Source organism: Saimiri boliviensis, chromosome 20 (assembly GCF_048565385.1).
Source record: "Saimiri boliviensis isolate mSaiBol1 chromosome 20, mSaiBol1.pri, whole genome shotgun sequence".
NCBI lineage: Eukaryota > Metazoa > Chordata > Mammalia > Primates > Cebidae > Saimiri > Saimiri boliviensis.
The window spans coordinates 28,997,078-29,011,028 of record NC_133468.1 but is presented as its reverse complement, the minus strand read 5'-3'; the positions used below and the strand labels follow the sequence as shown (position 1 = coordinate 29,011,028).

At 46.8% G+C, this 13,951-nt stretch overlaps 2 protein-coding genes and 1 non-coding gene across 5 annotated transcripts in view; 2 read left to right on the top strand and 1 right to left on the bottom strand.

Annotated features, from left to right (window-relative positions):
* PMS2 (PMS1 homolog 2, mismatch repair system component) overlaps positions 1 to 494 on the bottom strand; it is a 44,841-nt gene extending 44,347 nt beyond the window's left edge. The window contains exon 1 of one of the 2 annotated variants that reach the window (XM_003934239.4): positions 385 to 494. In XM_003934239.4, the coding sequence (XP_003934288.1) occupies positions 385 to 407 (23 nt within the window). In that variant the 5' untranslated portion in view covers positions 408 to 494. The remainder of the gene's footprint in view (positions 1 to 384) is intronic. The other variant, XM_074390697.1, reaches the window with a different exon arrangement.
* A 119-nt stretch (positions 495 to 613) lies between these two features.
* On the top strand, positions 614 to 13,478 carry AIMP2 (aminoacyl tRNA synthetase complex interacting multifunctional protein 2). 2 transcript variants are annotated; one of them, XM_010344799.3, is made up of 4 exons: positions 614 to 758; positions 5,385 to 5,591; positions 8,024 to 8,255; positions 12,951 to 13,478. In XM_010344799.3, exons 1-4 carry the CDS (start codon positions 744 to 746, stop codon positions 13,337 to 13,339), a joined length of 843 nt encoding a protein of 280 aa, XP_010343101.1. In that variant the 5' UTR covers positions 614 to 743; the 3' UTR covers positions 13,340 to 13,478. The 2 variants fall into 2 exon arrangements, with proteins under 2 accessions (XP_010343101.1, XP_003934289.1); XM_003934240.4 differs by having other exon boundaries at positions 614 to 872.
* On the top strand, positions 6,785 to 6,920 carry LOC120360437 (small nucleolar RNA SNORA42/SNORA80 family). Its single transcript, XR_005576935.1, has one exon. It is a non-coding gene; the product is annotated as a small nucleolar RNA SNORA42/SNORA80 family (small nucleolar RNA).
* Positions 13,479 to 13,951: the final 473 nt, after the last annotated feature.

Below are 13,951 nucleotides of genomic sequence, written 5' to 3'. Positions count from 1 at the left end.
ATAAAATTATATTAAATAATATAAAAATAGAAGGGGAGAGAAAACAGGGAGAAAGGAAATGCAGTCTATGGGGATTTCACTATCCAGCTCCAAGTCCACGGCCCTCTGATGAGAAGTGGGCGGGGCCTGCCTGGGACAGGCCGAATCCAACTCCTCACAGGGCAGAATCCTTTGCCCGCAGCCCAGAACCCGGAGGAGTTCGCCGGGCCTCAAGGCGCACCTAAAGGGCGCCAGGTGGCGGGAGCGCTAAGGACGTCGCCCCGGGGCCTCCACACGGCAGCCTCGCCACGCGCCTCGGCCATATTCCCCCTATTTTTAGGGAGGCTGGAACGCCGTGGGTCTCAAGGAGGGCGCGCGCGAGGGGAGACCGCGAGCCCCGCTCACCTCGAGCCCTCAGCTCGCTCCATGGATGCAACAACCGATCCGCCTCGGGGACTGGGAAAGTTCCCTTCAAGGCTCCCACAGGCGCCCCACCTCCTGGCCTCCCATTGGCTGCTTTCGACGTTGTGCTCCACCCTTTCCGGGCGGGGCAGCAAACTACTTCCCGTCTCTCCTTCTCGTCTATAGGCTCTGTTAAAGGTCGAGTACGTGGCGTCAAGGAACCTAGGCCAATCAGAGCACCCCGGACTGCGTTTTTCCCGAACGCCCGCAGCAGGGTCGGAAAGGAGGTGGCCACCCTCAGTCGTGGCCGTTTCTGAACGTTGGTGTCTGGCAGCGCCACCCCCTCTTCCTTTGGTTCCGCGATGCCTATGTACCAGGTAAAGCCCTATCACGGGGGCGGCGCGCCTCTCCGTGTGGAGCTTCCCACCTGCATGTACCGGCTCCCCAACTTGCACAGCAGGAGCGAGCCGCCGGGCGCAGGCCACGTGCAGGTAGGAGCGCGGGGTGGGGCTGCCCAGTGCGCATGCGCAGCGGCCGACTGCTCGCCGGAGTTTCCCCAGTCTTGAGCGAGTGCGTCCCATCCGGTTCCCGGTCCCACCTGGCCTCTGTGCCGGACGGCCTGGGACTCACTCAAACTTTTGTCCTTTGAAGATCTATCCAGGCCGGGCTCCGTGGCTCACGCCTGTAATCTCAGCACTTTGGGAGGCAGAGGCGGGTGGATCACCGGAGGTCAAGAGTTCGAGACCAGCGTGACCAACATGGTGAAACCTCATGTCTACTAGAAATACAAAAATTAGTCCGGCGTGGTGGCGGGCGCCTCTAATCCCAGCTACTCCGGAGGCTGAGGAAGGAGAATCCCTTGAACCTGGGAAGGCGGGGTTTGCAGTGAGCCGCGATCGCGCCACTGCACTCCATCCTGGGCAACGACGAGAACGAAACCCCATTTCAAAAAAAAAGATCTATGCAGGCCGGGCGCGTGATTCATGCCTGGAATCCCAGCACTTTCGGAGACTGCGGTGGGAGGATCGCTTGACCCCCGAGAGTTTGAGATCTGCCTGAGCAGCATAGCAAGACCCCTGTCTCTAGTTTAAAAATGTTTTAATTAAAATAAAAATCTATCTATATTTTTTCTTTTTTTCACATGTGGCTGCTTAAACTTTTTAGTTGAGAAATTTTACCCTCTGAAAAGTGAATAGCACATAAATGCTTATTTTGAGGAATTATAAAGCGAACCCCAGGGTCACCACGGCCCAGGTTGACACACATGTCACTGCTCCATTCTTTCCACTTAAACCTTTGCCCTGGAGGTCTTGATTTTTATGGTAATTATGCCCTGCTTGTCTCTCTTATTTTGTCAACTAAGTATGTGTCCCTAAACAATACAGTCTTTTTTGTTTTGTTTTGTTTTGTTTTGTTTATATGGAGTCTCAGTCTGTCACCCAGGCTGGAGTACAGGGGCATGATCTCCATTCACTGCAACCTCCACCTCCCAAGTCCAAGCAGTTCTCCTGCTTCAGCCTCCTGAGTAGCCAAGATTACAGGTGGCGTCCATTGTACCCAGCTAATTTTTGTATTTTTAATAGAGATGGGTTTCAGGCTGACCTTAAGCGATCCACCCACCTTGACCGCCCAAGGTGGGATACAGATGTGAGCCACTGCACCCAGCCCCTAAACAATATAGTCTTAATATAGGTAAGCATGCAGTATATATTCTGATGTGTCTGGCTTTTTTTTTTGTTTGTTTAATGTTGAGGTGGGGGGGTCTCACTACATCTCTAAATAAAAGGTGGTTATGGAGATCCAAGGTGATCTCAATCTCCTGGCCTCAAGCGATCCTCTAACCCCAGCCTCCCAAAGTCCTGCAGTTACAAACAGGAGCCACCGGTGCCCAGCCCTGGCTTCTATTTTGTAAACATGATTTTAAGAGTCATTTTATTGTAACAATGGAAATATTCATCTCTATAGTATACCGTTCTGTTGCATGACTCTGCACCATATACTTATCCATTCTGCTTGCTCAGGGACACTGGATTGTTTTCCATTTTAACCTGCTATAAATGATTCTGTAGTGAATACTCTTACACAGAGGAGCAGGCATAGGCTATGTACTAATGAATGAGACTTCTGGCTCAGTAGCCAGTCTGGCTTCCACTTTGCTAAATTGTTTTCCAAAGTAGTTATACTGGTTTATGCTCTTACTGGCAGAGTAGAAGACTCTGTGATGTTTGCACCCTTCCCATAGCTGGTGGGTGTGGTGTGGTATTCTAAGGTAGTTTTAGTTTGGGTTTCTCCAGACTTCTGTAAGTTGAGGACCTTTTTTCATGTTCACTGGCCGCTGTGATTTCTCTTTTGTAATGTACCTGCTCAAATCTTTCACTTTTTTCTGATGGCAAACATACATCCCATGTTTCCAGCGGGAGAAATGGGTCTGTCTATTCTGACACAAGATGGGTGAATCAGTAACTTTTCTGGTCTGTTTTCCCACTGCTTTTTTTTTTTTTTTTTTGGAGACGGAGTCTCACTCTTGCCCAGGCTGGAGTACAATGGCACAGTCTCGGCTCTCGGCCTCCTCGGTTCAAGTGATTCTCCTGCTTCAGCTTCCCGAGTAGCTGGGATTACAGGCATGCGCCACCACGCCCTGCTAATTTTGCATATTTTATATTGTTAATAGAGACAGGGTTTCTCCATATTGGCCAGGCTGGGCTTGAACTCCCTACCTCAGGTGATCCGCCCGCCTCAGCCTCCCAAAGTGCTGGGTTTACAGGTGTGAGCTGCCTTGCCTGGCCTCCCGCTGCTTGTTTTCCTTCTGTTTTCTTTAATGGCTTTCTGCCTAGATCAGGAGGAAGGGACTTTCTTTTGAAACCCAGTAACACAACTGTTATTTCAGTACAGAACTAAGACGAAATAGCGGACATGGTTCAATGGTCCCTGCCTTGGAAACAAGCCCAGTACTCCTTCAACTACACAGTCCCATGAGATCAGAAAGACAACCCAGGTTGAAGAATGTCACCTCTCATTGAAGACCAAGATTTGCAGGGGTTTTTTGCTCGGTTTGTTTTGTCGTCTGCTGCCTAACTTCCTTTGGGCTCTTACTTGTGAACTTAGAAGACATGTAATCTCACTTTTCCAGCAATTTCTCTAGGAGGTGATAACAATGTGGACAGACAAATAATTAGCAGTAAAACATCTTTGCCAGGTGCGGTGGCTCACGCCTGTAATCCCAGGACTTTGGGAGACCAAGGCAGGAGGATCACTTGAATCTAGGATTTAAAAGCCAAATTGGGCAACACGGTGAAACCCCATCTTTACAAAAAGTACAAAAATTAGCCAGGTGTGGTGGCATGAGATGATAGTCCCAGCTACTCAGGAGACTGAGGGGGGAGGATCACTTGAGCCCAGGAGGTCAGGGCTGCATTGAGCTGTGATCGTGCCACTGCACCCAGAATGGGCAACAGAGTGAAACCCTCTCTCAAAAAAAAAAAAAAAAAAAAAAGGCCAGGTTCAGTGGCTCATGGCTGTAATGCTAGCACTTTGGGAGGCTGAGGGGGGCAGATCACCTGAGGTCAGGAGTTCAAGACCAGCCTGACCAATATGGAGAAACCCCATCTCTACTAAAAATAAAAAAATTTAGCTGGGCATGGTGACGCATGCCTATAATCCCAGATACTTGGGAGGCTGAGGCAGGAGAATCACTTGCACCTGGGAGGCAGAGGTTTCGGTGAGCTGAGGCCACGTCATTGCACTCCAGCCTGGGCAACAAGAGCAAAACTCCGTCTCAAAAAAAAAAGGAAGCAAGCAATCAAGTATCTCCAGGGTAAATGAGAGCAACATGAAGAATAAGCAGCTTATAAATACATATAAATTAAAACAAATTGATAAAAACAATATACCACATCACAATCCAGTCCCAACAAGGAAAACAGGCCAACATTAGAAGGCACCAATGACATAAAACAGATCTTGAACATTTTATTTTTCAGATCACAAAGGACTAGATCAGGCTGCACTCAGAGATTCTAAATCACTAGCCACGTTACTCAAACAGTGCTTCAAACAGTGCTTCAGTCGTTACTCATTCCTGACCGAGTTTTTTGTTTTTGTTTTTGAGGTAGAGTCTCTGTCACTCAGGCTGTAGTGCAGTGGCACGATCTCGACTCACTGCAACCTCCGCCTCCTGGGTTCAAGCGATTATCCTGTCTCAGCCTCTCGAGTAGCTGGGATTACAGGTGCTCATTGCCACGCCCAGCTAATTTTTGTATTTTTAGTAGAGTTGGGGTTTCACCATGTTGGCTAGGCTGGTCTCGAACCCCTGACCTCGAGTGATCTGCCCCTCTCGGCCTCCCTAAGTGCTGGGATTACAGGCGTGAGCCACTGCCCCTGGCCCTGACTGAGCTTTGAATCCAGCTGATGCATTTTTGGCCCTATTGGAGCAGATATCCTACTGTCATTTGTAGAAATTAGCAAGCTTATACACAAACGAGATTGGAAATATGACTCAAAACTTACCATTAAGTAACAGAATATTACACAGGTAGTAGCCATCCATGTCACACGTCTTGCTTTCAAACTTATTTTCAGTCAGCACCTGATAATTTTTTTTCTTTTTTTGAAGCGGAGTCTTGCTCTGTCACCTGGCTGGAGTGCAGTGGTGCAATCTTGGCCCACTGTAACTTCTGCCTCCTGGGCTCAAACGATTCCTCTGCCTCAGCCTCCCGAGTAGCTGGGACTATAGGCTTGTGACATCTAGCCTGGCTAATTTTTACTGTATTTTAGTAGAAACGGGATTTCACCACGTTGGCCAGGAGGGTCTCCATTCCTGACCTCGTGATCCGCCTGCCTCAGCCTCCCAAACTGCTAGGATTACAGGCTTGTACGACGGCACCCAGCCCATAATGTTTCTTTTAAAGGGTGGGAGGCTTGGTGAGTGCATGGCAAATGATCAAATTTAAACAACACTGGTCTGATGGGAGAGGAAATGAACATTCGGCTGTTGGTTTGTTTAGGAAGAGCCTAACCCGTCTCTGCAAGCTCTTGAGTCCCGCCAAGATGATATTTTAAAACGTTTGTATGAGTTGAAAGCTGCAGTTGATGGTCTCTCCAAGATGATTCAGACACCAGATGCAGACTTGGATGTAACCAACATAATCCAAGCTGATGAGCCCACAACTTTAACCACCAATGCGCTGGACTTGAATTCAATGCTTGGGAAGGTAAGTTCGTTTTGAAAGCTGAAACGTCAGTGTGTGCTGGGTGGTTAGTGTAGGGAAATAGTGCTACTGTGATTAATGCCTTGTCTTTCTAGTTTCCAAAGGCAGAGCAAAAAGCATGTTCATGTTTTTTCTTCTCTAATTGAGTGTTCCCTTGCACAGAACAGATTCCCAAGGCAGGAGTGAAGTCAGAACAAGCTCTAAAGCCTCTTGACTTCTCAGGTGGACTAGAGGACAGGGAGGATCTGTAGGCAGAGGAGTCATCAAAAGAGTTACAGCCTCTGCCAGTCCAGGCATGGGTCCAGCAGCCTCCGAGCCCTGGAGGAACAGATCTCAGCTTGTTTGCTCAGTGTCCCCCAGAGGTTGAGCAGGGCAACCCAGATTCTCTTTGATAGTAGGCAGACTTTCAGAACTGTGGCTGCTCAAGCACAAAAATCCTAGCAATCTTTTTGAAATGCATGGCTTAGGCCAGTCACAGTCTCATATTTCAAATGCATTTTGCTTGAATTCAGTTTGCTGTATTACAAGTAAGTTGCATCAGCCAGCTGTCATGATTGACGTTTACAGGCTCCAGCTAATTTATGGAAGAATCTGACATGCAAAGAAAGACCATCTCAATTGTTACAACAAAGTGGTATTTATTTGAGGGTGCAAAAGGGTTTGTCCCAAGCATCCCTACCAATAGCGTCCTCTAGAATTGGTGATAGAATAGCACTTAAAGACCTAAAAAATGCAAGCATTGTTGTGGGGTCTTTCCCAGGGCTGGGGTGTTTTGGTAACCTCAGTACCTTCTGTATTCATGTATTCCTTCCTCTGCTCCTTCATTCAGCCAATACTTGGCATGCACTGAGGACTCAGATGAGACGAACCAGGCCCTCAGGGAGCCCAAGCCTAGCAGATGAGTTGTCAAGTACAAGCGGCTGTGACAGTGGATTCTTGGGGTACTGGGAGGCTTCTCAGAGCGCATGGTGCTCCGGATAAATTCTGATACCTCAGATGACCCAGCATCAAGTAATACAATATGTTCAGGGACCTGCAAGGCATTCCGTGTAGCCTGACATGTGGGACATTGGTCAGGAATGGCAGGCAGTGGACAGAAAGCCAAGGAGTTTGGCCACGAGTGTTCACATCAGTGCATTCATTATTAAGAGTGAAAGCATAGAAGAAATAAAGTCTTTATCTAAAAAGGCTGTCATACATGGGTTTGGATTTATGACAAGCCCACCCCACTGGCCCTCTCATAGTGCCCCATGCCAGAGCAAACTGTGGCCTCGAACCATTGCCTGGCCTCTGTACCCATGGACCACTGGCACTGAAGTGGGTTGCAGAGAGGGAGAAAACAAGGCTTATCAGTCCCGGCACTTCAGTTAATCCCTAGCATTTTAGAATCTCCCCAACATTCACCACCAATGAGATCTTGAGCCAAGACCCCTTCTTTTTTTTTGAGACGGAGTCTCTTCTTTCACCCAGGCTGGAGTGCAGTGGTGCAATCTTGGCTCACTGCAACCTCTGCCTCCTAGTTCAAGCAATTCCCTGCCTCAGCCGCCCGAGTAGCTGGGATTATAGGTGCCTGCCACCACACCCGGCTAATTTTTGTATTTCAGTAGAGACAGGGTTTCAATCATGTTAGCCAGGATGGTCTCAATCTCCTGACCTTGTGATCTGCCTGCCTCAACCTCCCAAAGTGCTGGAATTACAGGTGTGAGTCACCTCACCCATCCAGCCAAGACCCCTTCTCTTAAGGGGTTCTTCATGGAAACATTTTAATGAACACAAATTGTCCGTGCTCAGGTGTTGGAAAGATTCAGTAGCTGGAATAATTGCAGGTAAAAGGGACAAACAGAACTATCATTCCTAGACCAGGTGCCATGGCTCCCATCTGTAATCCCAGCACTTTTGGAGGCCAAGATGGACGGATTACTTGAGGCCAGGAGTTCGAGGACAGCCTGGGCAACAAAGCAAAACCCCATCTCTACTAAAAATTAAAAAAAATAAAAATTAGCCAGGCATGGTGGCAGGCACCTGAACCCAGCCACTCAGGAAGATGAAGCAGGAGCACTGCTTGAACCTGGGAGGCAGAGGTGGCAGTGAGCAGAGATCATGCCACTGCACTCCAGCCTGGGCAACAGAGCGAGACTCCATCTCAAAAAGAAAAAAAAGTTTCATTCCTGTTAACATTGTTTTATTTGACAGTGAAGTCAACTTTTTATTTGTTGGGGGTAAGGGAGTGGAGTCAGTTCATATCCCAGCTTCACTCTATCCTGAGCGAGTGACCTGGGATAAGTTACTGGCCGTAACGTGGAGGTGATGCTAGTGCCTTCTTCATGGAAGTGGAGGAGTCAGAGAACCCTGGTTAGACTCCTAGACTTACACCCGGCGCAGTGGCGCACACTCCGATTACTGTTACTAGCTATACTGTCTCGGTCTTTCCCCAGGATTATGGGGCACTGAAAGACATCGTGATCAACGCAAACCCGGCCTCCCCTCCCCTCTCCTTGCTGGTGCTGCACAGGTTGCTCTGTGAGCACTTCAGGGTCCTGGCCACAGTGCACACGCACTCATCAGTCAAGAGTGTGCCCGAAAACCTGCTCAGGTGCTTTGGAGAACAGAATCCAAAACAGCCCCGCCAGGACTATCAGCTGGGATTCACTTTAATTTGGAAGAATGGTAAGTGGATGGGACTGAGTTAAACTTAAACACAGCCGACCCTTGAACACCACGAGTTTGACCTCCATGGGTCCACTAAAATCTGGATTTTTTTTTTTTTTTTTTTTTTAATGAGACAAAGTGTCACTCTGGCCCACGCTGGAGTACAGTGGTGTGATCTCAGCTCTCACTACAACCTCTGCCTCCCAGGTTCAAGTGATTCTTCTACCTCAGCTTCCCAAGTAGCTGAGATTATAGGCATGCACCACCATGCCCAGCTAACTTTTGTATTTTTTTGGTCAGGCTGGTCTCGAACTCCATCTGACCTCATGAGCCACCACCCCTGGCCTTGTGGATATTTTTCAGTAAATACATTGGAAAATTTTTTGGAGATCTGCAACAATTTGGAAAAACTGGCAGATAAACCAGGTAGCCCAGAAATATCAAAACAAGTAAGAAGAAGCGATGATGCATAAAATATTTACATACTAGTCTATTTTATCATTTGCTACCACAAAATGTACACAAATCTATGACAAAAGTTAAAATGCATCAAAACTTACACACTTACTATACATGGCACAACTTGCAGTTGAGAGAAATGTAAACAAACGTGAAGATGAGCATGGAATCCCAACTGCATAAAATTCACTGTAGAACATACTGTACTGCTGTAATAATTTCACAGCCGCCTCAAGTGTGGGGTGTATCTGCTTCAAACACCATGCGACACTAATCATCTCTGTGTGAGCAGTTCATTCATCTCTCCAGGAAATTGTATGTTGCAGTAAAAAGTGATCTCTTTAGGTTCTTGGGTATTTTTCATCATGTTTTGGGTATTTTTCATCATGCATTGCCATTAACCTTGACTAACACTGTGGGGCATTTACAAAGTGTCTCTCGTGTTATGAAGAGTGCTCCCAAGAAGCAGAGAAAAGTCATGATATTACATGAAAAAGTTGAATTGCTTGGTATGTACCGGAGATCTGCAAGTGCCACTTCAAGATAAATGAATTCAGTATAAGAACTATTGTTTAAAACAAGGCAAATTCAGCCAGCTGTGGTGGCTCACACCTGTAATCCCAGCACTTTGGGAGGCCGAGGCAGATGGATCACGAGGTCAAGAGTTTGAGACCATCCTGGCCAAGATGGTGAAACCCCATCTCTACTAAAATAGAAAAATTAGCTGGGCATGGTGCCACATGCCCCTAGACCCAGCTGCTTAGGAGGCTGAGGCAGGAGAATCGCTTGAACCCGGGAGGCAGAGGTTGCCGTGAGCTGAGATGATGACACCGCACTCTAGCATGGCGACAGAGCAAGACTGTCTCAAAAAAAAAAAAAACTGGGGGAGGGAATTCACGAAGGCATCACTGCAGCTACACCAACAGGTACACAAACCTTGCACTTTCTGCAAAATACCTATTCACCTCGTATTGAAAATGCAGCTTTTGGCTGGGCGCAGTGGCTCACCCCTGTATTCCCAGCACTGGGAGGCTGAGGCAGGTGGATCACCTGAGGTCAGGAGTTCAAAACCAGCCTGACCAATATATTGAAACCCTGTCTCAACACAAAAATTAGCCAGGCGTGGTGACCTTCTCCTCTAGTACCAGCTACTTGGGAGGCTAAGACAGGAGAATTGCTTGAACCCAGGAGGCAGAGGTTGCAGTGAACCAAGATTGTGCCAATGCACCCCAGCCTGGGCTACAGAATGAGACTCCATCTCAAAAAAAAAAAAAAAAGACAAGAAAATGCAACTTTTCTGTGGGGTGCAGGATTACTGTTAGGAAGGCATACCTATAGACTCTTATATGATTTGGGAAAAAGCAAAGTCATTACATGACAACTTGATGCCAAAGGAAGGTGAAAGATCTAAAGCTGGAGAGTTTAATGCCTGCAAAAGATGGTTTGATAATTTTAGGTAGAAGTTTGGCTTTTAAAAATGTCAAGATAACAGGAGAAGCAGCTTCCACCAACCAAGAGGTAGCCCACAAGTTCCCAGATGCCATTAAGGAAATCATGGGGGAAAAGGATCTGTGTTGACAGATTTTTAATGCAGACAAAACTGCCCTCATCTGGGGTGGGGGGAAAAAACACAAAGGGCATTTATTAGTAAAGAAGAGTGAGCCCCAGGATTGAAGGCAGAGAAGGCTAGGCTAATCCTCCTGTTTTGTGCAGGGAGTACTCTTACCTATAAAGCTGCTAACACCCAAGACTTAACGGGAAAAGATAAACACAGCTGCTAGTCTTTTGATTGTACAATGTCTGGACAAGAACCCTTTTTGTGGATTAATTCCACTGATGCCAGTAAGGGACACCTTTTAACATTCTTCAGTGCTCAGCTACTCAGAACCCTGAGTTAACACCAACGGTGTCAAAGTGGTCTACTTGTTCATAGCACAACGTCACTATTTTAGCCTCTAGATCAAAAAGTCTTAAGAACCTTTGACGCTCATTACACACAGTACTCTATGGAATAACTGTCAGTGCTATGAAAGAGAACCCTGGCTGGGCGTGTTAGCACACGCCTGTAACTCCAGCTACTCGGGAGTCTGAAGCAGAATTGCTTGAACCCAGGAGGCAGAGGTTGCAGTGAGCCTCGATCACGCCACTGAACTCCAGCCTGGGTGACAGAGTGAGACTACGTCTCAAAAAAAAGAGAACCCTGATAGAACATGATGAACAGTCTGAAAGGATTACATCATTTAAGAGGCCATCATTGTATAAAAAGCGGTAAAGCCATCACAGTGAAACGGTAAATTCGTGCCAGAGAAGCCTATGTCCAGATGTGTATGACTTCATAGGATTTACAACAATAGGCCAGGTGTGGTGGCTCACGCCTGTAATCCCAGCACTTTGGGAGGCCGAGGTGGGTGGATACCTGAGGTCAGGAGTCCGAAACCACCCTGAACAACAAGGTGAAACCCCATCTGTATTATTTAAAAATTAAAAAATCAATCAAGGAAACCATGAAACATCATAGATAGGGCAAAAGTGGGTGGTAAAGAGTTTCAGGATCCAGATCTTGGAGAAATTCAAGGGCTAACAGACATTGCACAGAGGAACTGACAGAAGACAACTTAATGGAGAGCAGTGCTTCCAAACCAGTGCCAGACAGTGAAGCAGAAGCGCTAGAAAACAGATTTCCATTAGACTGAGAGAGGAGTTCTGATCACTCAGGGCTGCTTTTGACTTCTTTTATGACCTGAAGTCTTCTATGATACAAACACTGAAACTAAAGGAAACAGTGGAAGGATTCATACTGCATAGAACTATTTTTAGAGATATTAAAAGGCAAAAGGTCAAATTATGATGTGTTTCCCTAAAGTTACATTGACTATGCCTGTTTCTCCTCCTTTCCTGCCTCCCCTTCCACCTCTTCCACCTCTGCCACCCAAGACAGCAAGACCAACCCCTCTTCCTCAGCAGCATGAGGACCATGGGATGAAGACCTTTGTGATGATCCACTTCAACATAATGAATAGTAAATTCATTATCTATTCCCTTTTAAGAGTCAGGATATTGCTCTGTCACCCAGGCTGGAGTGCAGTGGTATGATCATAGCTCACCACAGCCTCAACCTTCTGGGCTCAGGTGATCCTCCCACCTCAGCCCCCCAAGCAGCATTGACTACAGGTGTGATCCACCATGCCCAGCATCCTTACTGTTTTCTTAACATTTTCTCAAGTTCATCTTAAGACTATAGCTTATTATATATAGACTATACAAAACGTGTGTTAATCAACTGTCATGGGTAAGGCTTCCCATCAGTAGTAAGCTATTAGTAGTTAAGTTTTGAAGGAGTCAAAAGTTTTAGGTGGATTTTCACCTGCATGGTAGTGGGGCGCAGTGGCCTAACCCCCACATTGTTCAAGGGTCAACTGTACCATATGATGTGCAACATGGTTTTGATAAGAGGCAGCAAGGGGTTAGGACATTCTGTAGCATACAGGCCATACAGCAATTTGCATCAGGTCAAATCTTCTAAGTCTAGAAAGCCTGTGGGGTTGTTGGAGAGGAAGAGCAGAGATGAAGCAACACAAAGATGCCTTTGTTCCTCTGCAAAATGTAGGGTTTCTGAGTGAGTCACAGCTCAAGGGGGAATTGTGAGCCATCCGAGGAAGGGGGTTGTCCAAGCAGGCAAAGCAGGGAAGTCATAACTGTCCATCATCTTGCCCTCACATTCTAGAACTTACCATCATAGGGACACCAAAGTTATCTTCTCATATGGCCATGTAAAGATGGATGTCATATATTCATTATCCCATGGATGTATGCCTCTTCTGGTTGTTTTTATGGAGGGAAGTGAGTTCATGTCATTCATCCAGTGGTACCTTAACTGCCCTCAGCCTCACATAAGGGGAGCAATTATGAGGACTGAGTGCCTGGGAGATGCAACTCTTGAGTTTCCAGTACTCAGCCCCCAGATCCTTAGGCAACAGGGATTGGAGCAGGTGGTCTGCGGTGCCTTCTAGCTTCAGAATTGTCATCAAATACCAGGAATGGCTCTTTGGTTACTTTTTAACAACATAGTTTGCATTTAAACCCTTTTCAGTATTAAGCATCTTGGAGACAGACAAAACGTGATGTCCCTGGAAACACCCTTTCCCGTGTCAACAGTTGTGGTTTTCGTGACTGTCTCCTTCCACACTGAGGAAATACCTGCTTCCCTCAGGCCTACTCCTGTGATGCTACCTGGTGTGTGTGTTTTCTTTTCAGTGCCGAAGACTCAGATGAAATTCAGCGTCCAGACGATGTGCCCCATCGAAGGAGAAGGGAACATTGCGCGTTTCTTGTTCTCCCTGTTTGGCCAGAAGCATAATGCTGTCAACGCAACTCTCATAGATAGCTGGGTAGATATTGCCATTTTTCAGTTAAAAGAGGGAAGCAGTAAAGAAAAAGCTGCTGTTTTCCGCTCCATGAACTCTGCTCTTGGGAAGAGCCCTTGGCTCGCTGGGAATGAACTCACCGTAGCAGATGTGGTGCTGTGGTCTGTACTCCAGCAGACCGGAGGCTGTAGTGTGACAGTGCCAGCCAACGTGCAGAGGTGGATGAGGTCTTGTGAAAACTTGGCCCCTTTTAACACAGCCCTCAAGCTCCTTAAGTGAATTTCCGTAACTGATTTTAAAGGGTTTAGATCTTAAGAATGGTGCTGTTTCATGCCTATTACCAGTTAAGGGACTTGTATTAAGATTCAAGGTCTTTTTATTTAGGTCAGTTTTAAGTGTCAATAAAAGCATCATGTAATTTGTGGTTCTCATTTTATTTAAAATTCAGCAAAATCATGTACCATCTACCATGATGACTGCCAACTCCATGACAGACCCTTTCAAAAACCAGTTCAGCTTGCTGCCCCTGAGAGATGTAATTGGCTGGGGAGTTGAGTGCTGTAATGAAGGAGGAAATACTGGGGACAGGGCAGGGCAAAGGTGGGAAAGACATCTGAGCTGCCTTGAGATCATCTGGGGTGAGAAGTACAAAGTTTTGCAAGGGTGTGGTTTTGGGATGACAGTAAGTTAAAGGTGGAGAGAACAGATAAAAAGGTTGAAAGTTGCACACTGTATACTGTTAAGAAGTTGAGTTTTATCTTAGAGGCAGCAGCAGATTTGGAGCCAAGGAATGAAATGGTCAGGCGTCCTTCTGGTAATTAACATACGCGGCAGTGTGAAGGGGGTAGGAAGACTGGCAGCTGTCAAAACTGGAGCAGTCCAGTGAGTATG

Excerpts from the sequence above, each read along its gene's own strand:
- AIMP2 (XM_003934240.4), top strand. The coding sequence starts at position 744 with ATGCCTATGTACCAGGTAAAGCCCTATCACGGGGGCGGCGCGCCTCTC. Across the intron at positions 873-5,384 it reads CGGGCGCAGGCCACGTGCAG|GAAGAGCCTAACCCGTCTCT; the intron begins GTAGGAGCGCGG and ends TGGTTTGTTTAG. Across the intron at positions 8,256-12,950 it reads CACTTTAATTTGGAAGAATG|TGCCGAAGACTCAGATGAAA; the intron begins GTAAGTGGATGG and ends TTTTCTTTTCAG.